At 39.3% G+C, this 16,684-nt stretch overlaps 2 protein-coding genes and 1 long non-coding RNA gene across 10 annotated transcripts in view; 1 reads left to right on the plus strand and 2 right to left on the minus strand.

The window, feature by feature from the left end:
* LOC133660250 (uncharacterized) overlaps nucleotides 1–6,843 on the minus strand; it is a 13,263-nt gene extending 6,420 nt beyond the window's left edge. Inside the window, exon 1 of the long non-coding RNA XR_009827792.1 lies at nucleotides 6,737–6,843. This is a non-coding gene — a long non-coding RNA (uncharacterized LOC133660250). The remainder of the gene's footprint in view (nucleotides 1–6,736) is intronic.
* LOC133660245 (zinc fingers and homeoboxes protein 1-like) overlaps nucleotides 1–16,360 on the plus strand; it is a 24,364-nt gene extending 8,004 nt beyond the window's left edge. For 3 of the 7 annotated variants that reach the window (XM_062063548.1, XM_062063546.1, XM_062063547.1), the window contains exons 7-14: nucleotides 100–1,293; nucleotides 2,159–2,374; nucleotides 6,959–7,060; nucleotides 11,645–11,788; nucleotides 11,910–11,960; nucleotides 12,030–12,328; nucleotides 15,409–15,541; nucleotides 15,868–16,359. In XM_062063548.1, coding sequence (XP_061919532.1) covers nucleotides 100–1,293; nucleotides 2,159–2,374; nucleotides 6,959–7,060; nucleotides 11,645–11,788; nucleotides 11,910–11,960; nucleotides 12,030–12,328; nucleotides 15,409–15,541; nucleotides 15,868–16,035 — 2,307 coding nt within the window. In that variant the 3' untranslated portion in view covers nucleotides 16,036–16,359. Of the gene's footprint in view, nucleotides 1–99; nucleotides 1,294–2,158; nucleotides 2,375–6,958; nucleotides 7,061–11,644; nucleotides 11,789–11,909; nucleotides 11,961–12,029; nucleotides 12,329–15,408; nucleotides 15,571–15,867 lie in introns of all 7 variants that reach the window. The other 4 variants (XM_062063551.1, XM_062063550.1, XM_062063549.1 and 1 more) reach the window with 4 other exon arrangements.
* The window catches only part of tbc1d31 (TBC1 domain family, member 31), a 29,928-nt gene continuing 29,512 nt past the window's right edge, over nucleotides 16,269–16,684 (minus strand). The window contains exon 22 of one of the 2 annotated variants that reach the window (XM_062063553.1): nucleotides 16,269–16,665. In XM_062063553.1, the coding sequence (XP_061919537.1) occupies nucleotides 16,511–16,665 (155 nt within the window). In that variant the 3' untranslated portion in view covers nucleotides 16,269–16,510. The remainder of the gene's footprint in view (nucleotides 16,666–16,684) is intronic. The other variant, XM_062063554.1, reaches the window with a different exon arrangement.

Genomic DNA, 16,684 nt, shown 5'->3' on the forward strand with positions numbered 1-16,684 from the left:
TACTCCATTGTTACTGTAGCTATCTACAAGCTAACTCTTTTGGTGATGTACAGCAATAAATTCATGTTAAGCACGTAACTCTCCTTTTCTTTCTGGAAGGAGAACTCAGCCCTGAATGCAGACACATTCAGTATGCGGCCCAAGAAGTCCAAAGAGCAGCTGGCGGAGCTGAAAGCTAGCTATCTTAAAAACCACTTTGTCAGTGATGCAGAGATCGCACGCTTGATGAACATCACCAATCTGACCAAGGGTGAGATCAAAAAATGGTTCAGTGACACCAGGTACAACCAACGAAACTCCAAAAACAATGTGATTGTTTTCCACGACGGAGGTAGCAGAGGAGGAGGCGGTAGCTGTAGCAGCACCGCCAACGCCACCATAGTCATCGACTCAAGCGACGAAACCCCGTCATCCCCGCACCGTGCCCGCACGCCTCCTGTGAGGGAGAAGGAGATGCGGCCCAAGACGTGGAATCCTTTTCCCGACTTCACTCTGCAGAAGTTTAAAGAGAAGACACCGGAGCAACTGGTGGTGCTGGAGGAGAGCTTTGAGAAGAGCAGCACTCCGTCAGATGAAGAGCTGAGCCGCCTGAGAACGGAGACAAAACTGACACGCAGGGAGATTGATGCCTGGTTCACAGAGAGACGAAAAATGCCGACAATCAGCACACCCTCCCCAGATTCTTCTGAGGGAGGGCCAACGGACACCGGTGGATTGAACACTGATGTTGGGGCTTCTTGCTCTCCCTCTTCCTCTCGTACGGTTAGTCAGACTCCGCCCGGAGGCCGCAGTAAGCAGATAGCAACCAGCAGCAGCAGAGACATCAAAGATAAGACTAAAAAGACTCCAGAACAGCTCCATCTTCTTAAAAGTGCCTTTGTGCGAACTCAGTGGCCCACCACAGAGGAATACGAACAGCTAGCACAGGAAAGCGGTCTGCCCCGACCTTACGTTGTCAGCTGGTTCGGGGATTCTCGGTACTCCTGGAAGAACGGGAACCTTAAATGGTTCTTTCAGTACCAAAGTGGCAACGTGGAGGGCCCAAACAGTGGGGGGAGCAACAAATTGGGTAGTCGAAAAAGACGTCCCAGAAATCGTGGTTGGGGGAGATCTCGAACCCGCAAGCAGCCAAGGCGGTCCGCCTCGTTTAGTTCAGACATGGACATGTGTCCCCCGCCAAAGAAATTCAAGAGCGGCAGGGACATCCTGAAGGAGTATTACCTGAAGCACCGCTTCCTCAGTGAGCAGGACCTGGATGAGCTTGTCACCAAAACCAATATGAGCTATGAACGGGTAACAGTATTTTTATTTTTTATGTGCACAAACTGTACTAACCTCACACTCTTTTACTTCAGACTGGTGGTGTAAAACAGGAATGTCCAAAGTCCAACTAATGGACCATTTACTCGTTTGTTTTCTATTGGCCCATTGCATGTTTTGAAAAATAAAATTAAACAATGAAGATTGTGGCCCACACTGTAAACAGCAAAATTACACAAAACATATTGTTAGCTAAGAAGTTATTACATCATCCTGTCTCTTACCCAGTCAGCTGGGATAGGCTCTATTTTACCCCTACAGTTAGACAATGAATAGATAGTATATACTGGGGATGTAACGATAAACGGTATTAATGATAAAACCAACGACTGTTAGTATTACTGTTTTAAATTAAAATGATCGGAAAACCGTGTGATTGTGAACTGCATTTGATTGAGATAAACTCACAGACGGACTGGTTCTAGCACACAAGTTTAAATGCTAACATAAATACAAGTAACATTAACGTCTTTCTCAGTTAAGAAAAAACATACCCTAATATAAACTCATATAAACACATTGCTGTCTAAGTAACTAAGATATGCATTTGTGATTGGTCAATGATGTGTATAATGGCTGCTGAACAGAATAAGACACCACGATTTATTAAAAAACCCTTGATCAAAATATTATGTGTAAGTACTTTCTGAGCACATTCAACAATACCGCGCGATAACCGTGATAATTTTGGTCACAATAAGCGTGAAATGGAATTTTCATATTGTTTCGTTCCTAGTAAATACTATTTACTCTAATAAGTGAACTATCATTCTTTTACAAGTATCATTATTTGTAGTGTATATTGTTACACAGATTGTCTTTATCTTTTTCCAATAAGGTGAGGGAATGGTTCGCTGAGGTCCAGAGACGACTGGATATGGGGGCAGACCCCTTCCAGGAGCCGACTTTGGGGAGGGCAGACGGAGGAGAAGGGGCAGACGAGATCCGGATAGAGGCATCGAGTGCCAACAAGGAGCCCTCAGGCGCTGAAATGGGAGAGGAGGACGAAGATGACGACGAGGAGCATGATGAAGGAGACACAGATGACAGTGAGGTTTGGGAGCCGTCACGCAGTGTGAGGAAGTCCTTGTCTGTGTCTGAGGACTAAATCGTTAAAGAATGTTACAACTCAATAATGGTGTTTACCTAAATGCTCAATGGTGACATTGATTATGTTCCAAATATTTGGGAATGATGCTTTATGTCCCAATCTCAGCTCTCACCCAGCGGGCAATATTTAAGCCATGTATTTTTTGGTACACCAAAAAAGCAGACAATAATAATATTTAAAATGTAAAAACAATCATCAACTAGATTTTATGATGTAAAGTCCCTCACTGAATTTAATGCTGCATTTCTTTAGAAGTGTTTTGAGCACAAGCGTAAATTTCAACTTCAATTGCAGATGAATGTTGGCCCCTTTTCACTACAAAATGAAATGTGACTCCTTTTTAATGTGTTTACAAGGTGCTCTTAAAGTTGCCCTTAGGTTAAACCACATTTAGCACACCTGGTGGAAGGGTTCCGTCATAATTTTAAAGCGACACACACCTACAGTAAATGAGAATGGATGAGTTTACATAGGTTATGGTAATCCATCAGAGATAAAGGCTTAATGCAACGTGAGCCAAAGTACGTTAATACTGAGTGAACACCAATGTTTTGGTGGAAGGATGTCTTTTCAAAGTCTTCCCTTGATGGTGGTTACTATTCTACATCATGGAAAAATGTATGTTTAATATGCACTGCGATTGACGTGTTTTGCACCTTTTGATACAACAAGCTCAAGGCTGTTGTTACCTATTTTCTATGGAGGTTCTAACAGTTTGAGCTGTGCCAAACTTGAATGTGTTTCCAGACTTGCAAGGCGGTGCTCTTGGCCCGCCCTAAAACAAAACAAAACAAAACAAAACAGTGTTTTGCAGCAAGCATGCACTAACTGCACCTCCATCATAAAAAAAACATAACCAAACATAATTACTGGTCTGATAAATTGGTCTGGATCTGAGGTCTCCAAAAGATAGGTCACAAAGAGTCAAAACATAGTACTTTTTTTAATAACTATTCAATTATATTCAATGAGAAAATAGCATAGAGAAATACAATCACTGTTTAAAAATACAATTTAAAAGTTGTCAGTCATTTAAATAAAACACAGATAACTAATTTTTCCTTTCAATTTGTAAATTAGCTCTAATACTGATGAAAGTTGGAGACCCCTGGTCTAGAAAGACTGTCAACAGTATTTTAAACATTTCAAACGATGAAGCACCTGAACTCAACTTGTTTAAAATGCACTTTGTCTACCACAGTGGATTAAATTATTGATTTGGCACCTTATTCTCGATGTATCATGAAATGGCTCTGAGAGTCAATGTTTTCTTTCATGCTAAACCAGTATTTTGCCTTTAAAATAAAAGTCATGAAAATGTTTCCCCTAAGGGAGGACTCTTACCAGTGTATCTACTTTTCTAATAATATGTAAATTATGTTGTTTGAAAGTCGAATGATCATATAGTTCGGTGGAATCAACTGCCACTTTTTTTTGCTTTATTGCACAGTTTGAGCCACATTTGGAATACCTTTTAGTAAAAAAAAATGTGGTTGGTAAAGGTTTTTGTAAATCACGGAAATGGTGTCCACTTTCATATGTCCTTTGACTCTTTTCCCTCCAAGAAAATCATGTGGACACGAGCAGTGTCCTGCTTGTTGTGGACCGATGATACCATAAGGACATTGACTTTGCAGTCACAGACCCTTGCTTTCTAAAAATAAATGCTCAAAGGACAACACAGGACTACCAACTGCCATCCTTTCAACCATGGCTAGGACCATAGACCTGAAATCCTTTGCAGATAAATACTGTACCTATATGTGCCTCCATGGCTTGTGGACTTGTTCCAAGACAATTGCACCATCTTAACAACACAAACCACTGACGGTGTAGTAGCCTTGTTCAAACCAAGTGGTGATGCATGACCAAGCTCTGCTTTCTGCCGACACTACAAATGCCTGTCATGAAGTTAACATTGTGAACTTCGGGTTTTAAAACCTCTGTTAGAATTTTTAGTTCTTGTATTTTTGCCACCTTGTACTTGTCGTTCATGCTATGTTAGCACCTTTTTAGCAATCTCAAAGCATTTTCAGCCTGCCTGGCTTGCTGATTGCAACCGAATGAAAGCGGAAACACATTATTTGTTGTAATGTGAACTGTAAGTGCCTGGGCATGAAAAAGAACAAGATGTTATAGCTTATATACATGTGTACCTACCGTTTATACTTTTTTTTTGTCGAATACTGCATGCAATAAGTACGTCAAACAACTTCTCATTTTGTACATACGTTTGGCTGGCTTGGTTTACTTGACACGGTGGCTAAGCAAGTAAAAGTTAGAAAAGTCAGTCACCATTTTGACTGCGACCATGAATTGTTTCAGCCCTGTCAGTTACCTTCGAACTGTTCCATCTATGTTTTGTACTGCTGCACATTCTGCTTACATTTAGTCCAGAGATTAGCTGAAAGCCTACTCCGAAAGTATTTTACTATTGTCCGCCTGCTTGTAGAGGTTTGCTATGTTTTTACCAATGAAAAAGTCTCAAAGAATACTTTGTTTACACTGCACACAAGGTGAAAGTGAAAGTCAATCTGTTTTAGGTTCAGCCTGTATTGCTGGAGTTGCTTTTGGGTACTTTGGGCTGTAACGGACCACAGCTCACTTTGAAAATACATTAACTTTGTCGAAGGAAATAGTAAAACTAAAAACCAAGATGGTGTCATTGGGGATAGAAATGCTACTGTTACTATAACACAGGTACATGAGTGCTTGAAACAGGTGACTTGTTTCCATGGGCGTTATGAAGTGATTTGTCTTCTCAATGGGGTGCGGTTATATATCATCATGTATCATATCATATATCCCACTTAATCTTGCTGTAGTTAGTATGTTGACTAGTATACCTGCTGTGTTATTTACATGCATACCTTGTGTCATCTAAATGTTTCGCTCATTTTCTTTATACCTGTGATCTATGAATGTTTATTTTGACAAAATACATGTTGTCACTACTGTCATCTGTTTCCCCCCCTTTTTCTGAGATTATTTATTCTCAATGCAACACTTTCCTTCTTCACTGCGATCATTAGAGCTGATGGGTTTTCTCTCTACAGCCACATTTCTACAACATTAATTCAATTACATTTCATAATGGTGCTACAGTGGCGTTCATAAGGCTGGTGCAATTGCTTCAAAACACTAATAAATATTGACTTTAATTGGCTTGCCTGTATTATATTTAAATCAAATACAGTAGTGACATGTAATTCTTCATATTCAATTTGCTTTAAAATCAGGGGTCCCCAACCTTATTTGCACCACGGACCGGTTTAATGTAGGCATTATTTTCAGGGACCGGCTTTCCACTTGTGCCAGATAAATACAGCAAAAACAAGTCAGTGAAAAATACAACTCACTAAAACGCTGAATTAGTGGGAGCCGTGAGCGTGTTTCTTTGCAATGAGATCCCCAGCAGGGTACCATCAACCTGCTGGGGACTGCAGATGGAAATTAGCCTTAGGCTACAATCTGTCACATTTATATTTTATATGTTCATTAAAGTGCATTGTATCATGTCACAAAGTTATAACAAATATAACAAATGGCAACGTCCTATGAGGAGTTTTATTTTACATCTCTAAACAAGCTTATTGGTGTCTAGTGGGACAGGCGAAAGTTAAGTCGGAGAAAATGCAGTAATTTATAAATTATTAAATATTTCTCTGCGGCCCGGTAGCAAATGATTCACGGACCGGTACCGGTCCCTGGACCGGTGGTTGGGGACTACAGCTTTTAATCATTCCAACAAAATTGGGTTGACTATTCACACCTCTTTTAAAAGGAAACTTTGGACAGGCCTCAGTGCAAAGCAATGTGTACTTTAAAGCATTTGTGTTTAAAAAGTAGCACTTATATTTATCTATTCAAACAATGCTTTTGGATGAGAGAAACAATATTGACATTTTGTTGAAATGTCATTTTATTAGAAATCCATTTATATTAAAAAAGATGCTTTCATAGGTAGAAAGTACACCTGTCTGCCCATTACAACTCATGATTATTTATACTATTATTACAATTATAATTAAGTGTAAAATATATAGTTTATATAATTTATATATTTATCTACTTAAACATGTACGTTTACTTAAGATCTATTTCGTAAGTTAACGCAAAAGTACAATATGTGTATTTTCTTAATTGGTCGGAACTATTCTGCCCGGAACAGAAGTCAGTGTGGATCGTGTGTTTCGGCGGACTTGCGTGAAAGGCGGAATCCATGCGCATGGCGCGTGTAAAGCATTTATACATGTTTAAACTACTAGTCAAATTATAGCAGTATAATAAATAATAATTACCCACCATGGAAATATTTGGGAGCAACTTCGACGACTCCGTGTTTTTGGAAGCGAAAGACCGAGGCTCCGTGTTCGTGTCGTCTTATAACGCTAAACGCTGCGAGCCGGAGGTAAGCGCCGGAGTGTGTGTTCTTCCGCCGCGTAGCCCTGCTTGGAACTAGAATTGAAATAATGCTGAAATGTGCTGTAGACGCTAACGGGTAAAGTCTTCTCTGTCCTATTTTAGTGGTTCTGTGACAGCGCTGCTCTCCACACAGATGATTCTCTGCAGAAGCAGAAAGTTTTTAAATTTCGAGGTGACCTGGCTGTGCGGCAAGGCAATTACCAGGTACAGTTTTAAATCCGAATTATCTTGTAATTAAAACCTTACACCTACTACTATGTCAGTCTACTAAATAAGGGTTCTGTCCACATTATTATTTAACATGACACCAATAATATATTGTTGTCGGTCGGCAGTATTTTACCCAACATCAATATGGCGCCGGTTCGTGCTTACGTCGACACGTCATAAAGTACCCGGATATTTGGCAAACTAGCTTTGTCAAAAAAATCCGTGCCTAACATTATCTATTTTGTTCTACAGTATTGACAATGAGGGGTGTAACGATTTGTTTTAACTTCGATTCAGAATGCGTGGTTGCCAATACGGTCTAAGGGACTATATTTTTTACAACGATACGAAACGATTCAGCGAGTTAAAATCGATTCACTATATTTGAAATAAAAAAATAAAATGACCAGAGTTAAAAATCCTGGACCCTGCAGGTAATGTTTTGACACATTTCTGTTAATTCTTGTAAGGGAATTGGATATAAATGACTTATGGATATAAACATGCAAGTAAACAACAATTAATGGCCAATGCCTTTGCATTTAAAAAAATAAATAAAGTGCAACCGACACTTAAGGTTAAATTAACAAGAGGAAACCTTTTTTTGCTGTCATTTTCAATATTCACAATTTTCAATAAATGTGCAGTAGCCAACATTTTGAAAAGTAGATTTACCTGCTAATGTGCAGCAAACATCTCTCCGGGTTGAAATAATAGGTTTACATGCTATTTTTACTTTGGTTTTTGACATAGAAAGAATGCAAATACACAATAAATTAAAGTGAAAATACTATATCAATATAATAAAGTGCAACCAAATCTCTTCAGAGATTTGAGCAGTGGTTTGACCTGCTACGGGTCTTCTTTTAATAAACAGCTACGATAGCAGAGAAAAGTCTCAACAAATACAAACGCCACAACACAACTATAAGCCAAAACACATCAATATAAAGACGCAACGGAAATGACAGCGGACAAGTTTCGACAACTCAGCAACTTCCTGAGGAGGAAAGTTGAACATTGTGTAATGAAGGAAGTAGGAAAAGTATGACCACTTTTTCCTGCAATAAGTAACTCTTTCAATAATAATAATATACTATGTTCACTACACTGTTGTCAACCGTTTGAATTCGAACGATTCCAATTCCGATTCTTTGTTTCGATTCCGATTCCTGGCGATTCTCGATTCCGATTCTTTTAAGAGGCAGGGTCAAAAAAAAGTTTAGGATATTTTAAATGAGCTAGCTAACCTACAGTCTTTCTGAATGAAATAGTCAGACATTCTCCATCAATTTTAATTCTATTAACTTTTTATGAACTTTACTATAAATTCCTCACAGGGCTGTTTTCAACTAGAATATAAATATCAAATCTATGAACTTGAATATAAATATTATAAATTATGAATACATTTTCCCAGGGGTACACTTTCCTCAAGAGAGCTTTATTTTTGAAAACCTCATGAAAACACATTTACACATAAGTGTATGATGCTGCAGGAAACCTCATGAAAACACATTTACACACACAAGTGTATGATGCTGCAGGTACTTAAAAATGTTACCGTGCTCCCACTGATGGGCTAACCTGGTGCAGAAAAGCAAATAAACAATAAGAAACAACTTGCAAAACCCAGTCCAGATTAGCAGCAGGTACAGTATAAAATCAGAGACAGTTCTTGTTTAGGAAAATGACCATATCCGCCTTCTCAGGCAGGACGCGTGAGCGTTCTGGACAGATAGTGTCTCCTGCTGTGGAAAATACACGTTCGCTGGGTGTGGAAGAAGCTTGAACGCATAAATAGGAGAAAGCGAGATATGACAGCAAAGGATAAGTCTTTTGTTGGTTCCACCACCATGCAGCAGGGTCGTCAGACATAAGTATCGGTGGAACGTCCTGGTACGTCTGCAGCTCTCTCCACTCGTTTTTTGATGGACATGGAGCTCTGTTATTTCGCGGTTATTTCATTTTTTTTTTGTAAAGTAAAGCCACACTTTCGACCGCCGACGCCCGCTATCCATGCTTGAGCTTGACTGACTCGCTCGGCTATGCTAACACTTCCGGCGGTGGGCGCTTCTTCGTTGGTGTTCAGCGGCTTCTTCCGGTTCGGCGGACATATTTTTTTCCGGTCGGCGGACTGGTATCGAAATTTAAACTTTTGAATGATTCCGGGGGAATCGGAAAGTTAGTCCCGGTTCCAAGCGATACTCGATACCCAACCCTAGTCGCCATAACTTGCTCTGCTGTTACTTTCGATTTGTCCGTCGTGTCCTTTGTGTCCTAAAGTTGTGTTGTGGTGTTTGTATTTGTTTTTGCAATCATGTCGTAGCTGACAGTTGTGTTGTGGCTTAATAATAGTCTTGTGTTTGCATTTGTTGTGACCTTTCTCGACCACTGTAGCTATCCGCCATTCTTGTGTTGACGACTGATGGCGATCACGCCACAGACAGACTTGAATAACATTCAACATCCTCGTCATCAAAAGTGCTAAACTTCATATAAAGTCTGCCAACTTAAATCCAATGTTTTTCTTTTTGAAGTATTGATAAAATTAAATAATCCTTTAAAACGACGTTAGATCGATACCTATCCTCTGGAAGGCAAACTTGTCCAGCACGGATCGATGGAGTTGACTCCTAAAGGGGAACAGCATTTTTTGGGGGAATTTTGCCTATCGTTTACAATCATTACGAGAGATATGACGATGGATGTTATTCGTAATTTTTTTTGCATTGTAAATATCAAATAAATGCGATCAAAAGTTTGCTTACAATGGAGCCTATGGTAGCTGCGCCGTTCTGCCTAAAAAGCCATTTAAAAACATCCAAACACCTCCATCAAGGTTGTACTGTAGGAACGGGCACAATTTTAACATTGAAGCATACGCGGTGCATTAATTTCCAAAATGCATCATGACGTTTGATTTTTTTTCTTTCTTCATCCCTGATTATATTACTCACTGCAGACTTTATGAGATCAAAATAATCACTTACTGTACAATGTCTGCTGTCATTAGGATCCAGACGGCTGAGATGTTCCTATATTCCCATTTAGATGAAGAATGACCATAATCCTCACAAAGAGAAGGGGTTAGGGCAGACCTGGGCAAATTAAGGCCCGGGGGCCACATGCGGCCCGTTAAGCTTTTCAATCTGGCCCGCCGGATATTCCCAAATAATTTTTTTAGACCTTTAAGATGGAAACTGTAGCTGCCATTATGATGTGCAGTGATGTTTTCAAATTACCGTAAGTCTTGAGCTATACAAAGTATTTCAATGGTTGGAATCTGCGCTTTTGCACAATATTTTAGTGACTAGCGTTGTCCCGATGCCAATATTATTTCGATACTTTTCGGTACTTTTCGATACTTTTCTAAATAAAGGGGACCGGAAAACATTGCATTATTGGCTTTGTTTTAACAAAAAATCTTAGGGTGTGGCGGACCGGTACTTTTCAGAGGCGGTATTGGACCGAATATGATTCATTAGTATCGCAGTATTATACTGTAGAATAAGATTCAGGGTTTTATCGTTCATAGAAAAATTTAAAATTCCATTCCGTTTTTAAGGCGGTCTGTCATAACATTTTTAGCATTTGATCAGACTTTATTGTGAGGTTTTATATTAGTTTTCCTAAAAATAGATATACCGGCCCCCAGACACATTTTTTCCTCTAAATTTGGCCCCTGAGTCAAAATAATTGCCCAGGCCTGGGTTAGGGGGAAGGGGGTGAGTAAACGTCTTTTTGTGTTCGTGCCATTTTTGGGTCCTAAATAGCTGTTAAAGTGTACCAATTTACCAGAATACCTACTCTGACTTCTTCTGTCCAGGTTAATAGCATGATTTGTGATCTAGAATAAACTTACAGGGAGCAGAGAAGCAAGGAAGCGGCTGATCACTCGATGATGTAAACATAGTGACACACGGAAGTGATCTCAGCGTCGCTATAAATAGTTTGTCTGCGTTAGCACTTATAATAACAATATCACTAATACTTGGTTAATATTCAAATCAAGAAATGTAAATGGAGTATTGCTGGTGGTTTTTGAATGGTTATTCATTCAATTTTATGAGTGAAATAGAGCACCTCCCATTTACTCCGCTGTGAGCAGACTTTTATTTACGTTTATTTACAAATTAGAATGCATTAAAAAAAATCCATCCCTCATGTCTTTCATAATGGTTGTGAACGATAGGCAAAATTCCAAAAAACAGTGTCTTTAAGGAATATAAATCGATATATTGATTATTCATTACACCCCTATTAACAATGTATAGCTCTTATTTGTATCATTTGTTTTTCCAACTCATATTTGTTTCTCGATAAATATTTCAACACCATTCCTTTTCTTCACTGCTTAATCCATATGCACAATTTGTGTGAAATTGTGCATTTCTGTCAACATTTTTTACTTTAAATGTATATTTATTTTGATATTTTTACATATTGTTTTGACATTCATTTATTGATTAAACTTGTGACACTAATTGGCACATTACTGAACATTTCTTTACTGACTACAAATAGCATTCAATTTCCTATAATGGCACATATTGTGTGTGCGCGTGTGTGTAACAGACAGGCCTGGATGCGTACAGCAGTTGTCTAGATTGGATCGGCAACAACAATCTGTCTATTAAGAGAGATATATTGGAGGGAATGGTTCGATGTTGCACCAAGCTTGGTCATAGAGACAGAGCGATGGACTTGGTTGACATTCTGGTATGTGCTCATGAGTGCACACACTTCACTGCTCTTAATGTCATAGAACCAACACTTACTTTACAGGAGAGTGAAAAAGCATGAACAAAGTATCTATTGGGTGATTGTCTTCTTTGTTCAGAGCAAAGAAGCATCAAACACGTGTCACTTGACCAGCCTGCTGCTGCTTAAGGTAAACCACTCACTACTTCACAGCTGCCGGCTCAAACTGACGTTTGAGATCTTCTACGTTGCCCCAAAGGTCAGCGTCTACCAACATTTTGGTGCCATCGGTCCCAGGATGTTGTCTCTGCAGGACCTGTGCAGCTTGTTGCCCTTTAACCCCTGGAACTGGTTCAACCTGGGAAAGATGTGTGTGCAGCTGCTAGAGGACAACACAGCCTTGGGTAGCCATCCTTTTAAAGTTGAATCAGATTGCACCTGTGCTTTCTTATTGTCTATCTTAATGTATGCAGAGAAGAGCGCAGAAGCTGAGGACCCAGCATATCTCGCTGAAGGGAAAGTGTGGCTGAAGGCCTGCACATGTCTCATCAGGACCAGGTGCTGCCCACACACAATACAGCAAACTCATTTTCAGTCAAGTGCAGGCATGTAAGCACCCTGTAAGAAAAAAAGAGAACATTTCGATCGGCACCAAGTGCTGCCATGCAAGCCCCGGAATAACATTTTAAAGATGAAGACAACATTTCATGCAATTGGTTGCATGTCTACACTATATTTGACCTTTAGATTTATTCTCATCTACCAACCTATTTTGGCTGTCTTTTTGTCACTTACCCGTTCCGTCTAATGTACTACAGAATTTGTAGATTTTTATTTTTTTTAAATTAATCCATCAACAAAACAATACACAACAATACCACAATAATGCAATGAAATTCCAAAACCAAACCCGTCCCAGCAACATTAAGAACAATAAACAGAGCAATTGAGGACACACACACATGACACGGAACAATCCAAATGTAGTGAAACAAAAATGAACATTATCGACAACAGCATCAATATTAGTAACAATTTCAAATCAGCAGTGATTACAAATCCCTCATTGATATTATCATTAAAAACTATAAAAAATTAGAAATGAACAATAGTGTCACAGTGGCTTACACTTGCACCACATCTCATAAGCTTGACAACACGCTGTGTCCAATATTTTCCACAAAGATATAATACATATTTTGGTTCATTTAACAGTTGAAACAAATTTAAATAATGCATCCCATATTCCAATATATGACTCATTATTATCTAAATTAAATGCAGAATTTGTAGTTTTTAATGACAATGTAAAGTTCTATAACATGAATAATGTAAAGGACTCAGAAAATATTTCCCATTTGGCAACTCCATCCTGCAGCCACGCCCCATCATACTTCCGTTGTTGTGACCTCGGTTTACAATCCATCATGTCAAAAATATACCTTCTCGCTGTCTACTAATAAATGCTCTAGAACTACAGCTGGTTCAGGTTGCAATCATCCAAATATGATAAGCAGCAAAGTGGACAGCCGTCAAAGTTGTGGCTTGGAGAGCGAACGCAGGCGACAACAAGTAAGCTTGCTGAATGATGCTAACTCGCGAGCTTGTTTCGGCGTCCCCGTCGTCTCCCTGTCCTGCAATTCAGTGCGGCGTTTAGGCAAGAGGAACAGCGAGTACCTGCGGCTGAGGCGAGCGATCAACACATTTTGTATAGATCGTATTTTTTGGGATATTTCATTAAACGAGGAAGTGATTTTTGACACGAAAGACCCAAAGATTTCTGCATTTTCACGGACATTTCACATGCCTGCAAGTTAGTGAAACAATATACTTGTAGATGTATAACCTTGTCATCATCTTTTCATAGCAAATTACAGCCGGCTCTATCAAGGGATCCGGTTCTTTTGACCCAGTTCCTGCTCTACCAACGCCCAAATTGTTTTTTATTTTTTTGCTTAAATTGACTTAGTATTAAATAATGTGTACAATGAAATTCCCATGTACAATTTAATTATATCAAATGTTGATTATTTTGCTTTATTTATATACAATGGAACATTGATTTGGAAACTTAATTGGTTGTTAAATAGAAAAGTTTGTATTTTGAAGCAAATTTCCTCGTAAGAAACAATGTAAATATAAATAATGGGTTCTAGCCTTGACAAAAGTCCATACTTTAGTAAGTTAGTACACTTGGAACACAATATCAAGTGCTTTACAGTATTGTATATCAAACAAACGTGACAAGGGGGTGGTGGATCAACTTTGTATTTAAAAACAGTCAAAACAACAACTACCGGTAGCTGAACTTTCCCCCTCGTATGAAGCTGTTTTGCCGACAGACACAGTCACTAGCCCTGTAGTGCACTTGGTTTAATATTACAAAACTCCTTAACTTTAACAATCTGTTTGCTGCAATAATTACGAATGTAAAAAATCCACTTCATCCTGTCAGTTAATCTTCTTTGCATGCAGCAAAAGGGAAAGGCAATTTCGACAACGCTATGGATACTTCCGGAACGTTTTAAACCACACATTGCTTGTCTATTGCTTTTTTTTTTACTCATATTGAGCCAGCAAAATTGGAAAAATGTTGTAAAAAGGCTAAAAACAAATTAATCGCGATCGATTACGATCATATAATCGCCCAGCCCTACTGTGTCGTGTGTGTAACCCTCCAACGTCACACATTATTAAAGTTAATGTTAAAGTACCAATGATTGTCACACACACACTAGATGTGGCAAAATTATTCTCTGCATTTGACCCATCACCCTTCATCACCCCCTGGGAGGTGAGGGGAGCAGTGAGCAGCAGCGGTGGCTGCGCCCGGGAATAATTTTTGGTGATTTAACACCCAATTCCAACCCTTGATGCTGAGTGCCAAGCAGGGAGGTAATGGGTCCCATTTTTATAGTCTTTGGTATGACTCGGCCGGGGTTTGAACTCACGACCTACCGATCTCAGGGCGGACACTCTAACCACAAGGCCACTGAGTAGGTTATTACCAATCAAGTGCAGCTTTCTAAGAAAACTACTCATTATCGTTGGCTAGCCAATTCAGTCAAATCATGGATGAAATGAAACATTTATTTTTTTAAGTTTCATAACCATCATACGCTGGTTTCCTGAAGAAATTACAACTGTCGTTTTAAAAAAAATAATTCCAAACTCACAACTGAGGTATTAGTGAGCCAATTTCGCATTTGGGCTTATGTGGGCTTCATAAATTAGTCCGAGTGCCTGTTGAGTTTGACACCTGTGCTACAATAACTAGACCAGCGGTCAACAACCTTTCTCACCCCTCTTCCATTAGACAAAATAGTTTGGATGGTCAAAACTTAACAGCCTATAAACTTTTCATCTTTTTTTAAACCCTATTTTACAGGCTAAGGAATCTGTCCATGCAGAATTTAACTTTTGAAAGCGTTGTTTTAACGATTAGTTTTATCACGGACCCACTCCCCTCCCTTTTCCTTACTTTCCCCACGTTCATTCATGCACCTGTCAGGACATCACAACTCTTTTTAAAAATACACATTACCGCCCACTCCAGTGTTTCTAAAATCTCCACAAGAAGGGTTGTTGACCCCTGCACTAAACTAACTAGACTGCTTTCATATCCTCTTTGCTTTCAGACTCCTGCTAGGAATCTTACAGCAGCAGCAGTCATCCTTTGTGCTGCGGCGTAACCAAAATGTCCTGCAATCAGCAGAGGAAGCCCTAAAACATCTTAACCCCAAAGAAAGCACTCTGCACACCCTCACTGAGGTGAGGACGGCGCTGTTGTTACGTTAGAGGTTGGTAATATCAGGCCATTATAAGTCATTTTGCATGCAACAAGACATTCAGACAGGATGTGTGTTAAATAGGACCACAATGTTGTTATGGTTAGAAGGAATTTGTTTGTCTCTCTAGGAAAGAATGCATTTATTAGACCGCAAATGCAACCGGAAGAGACCCGGATAATGCTAAGAAGCACTTAGTGATATCATATTACCAACACCTGCCCTTGTTAAGGAGGGATCTTTTTGACAATCTTTATCAAAATTACTCCACTTGGTTGTTAGGTAGACTTTGTGTCTTTTTCTTGCCAGGTGCTGTCAAAAGACCTGAACCCAGAGAAGATGAAGGAGGACTACCAAGACGGCGAGAGTCTGTCCAGCGTGTGCTTGCAGAGCTTCAGTGAACGCTGGTGGAACAACAGCTTACTGACAGGAGTTCTGGAGGCTGAAGGACGAGACACGCGGAGCGACAAAACGTAATGAATGTTCCTGCGTGAACACAAAGCTGCTCTCAATTTAGAAGAGAACTTGGACTGTTTCCCTTGTTCCAAGAATTGAAAAATCCATCAAACAGCATGATTTTGTCTGTTAACTTGATGGCAAATGGAGAAGTACATGGTGGGATTAAATGTCACATGATTACGATCACAAGATTTAAATGATTTAGTGACCTTAATGTGCGTCATAGAAGGAACAAAGATACATTTGTAAATCTGTTTTTTTATTTACTTGAAAATGTTAATGCCTTAGGATATTTTAATAAAATATTATTTTATGTCATGTTTATTTTATTTTTTTACACCAATGTATACAAAGTAAAATATGACAACTCGGGTTTTAAGTGATTTTAAAAACGATTTATGTAAAACATCTTATAAAATAATTCCAATCAAAAGAAAGGTATTTACTAAACACAAACTACATTCACATGTGTAAGAGGAGGAAGAGCTTGTGGTCACCGGGCGGCGGCATGTGGCGAGGAGTGTGCCAGGGAGGACGCACTACTGTCCTCTCTGGCTCTGTTCACCAACCTCTGTCTCAGATCAAGGATTTCCTTTAACAAAAGTTTCTCTTTGCTGTCCAAATGTGCCCGACCTCGATCCAGAGAGACTAGAAGACAAGGACACAG

The sequence above is a fragment of the Entelurus aequoreus genome, linkage group LG11 (assembly GCF_033978785.1).
Source record: "Entelurus aequoreus isolate RoL-2023_Sb linkage group LG11, RoL_Eaeq_v1.1, whole genome shotgun sequence".
NCBI classification, from domain to species: Eukaryota; Metazoa; Chordata; class Actinopteri; order Syngnathiformes; family Syngnathidae; genus Entelurus; species Entelurus aequoreus.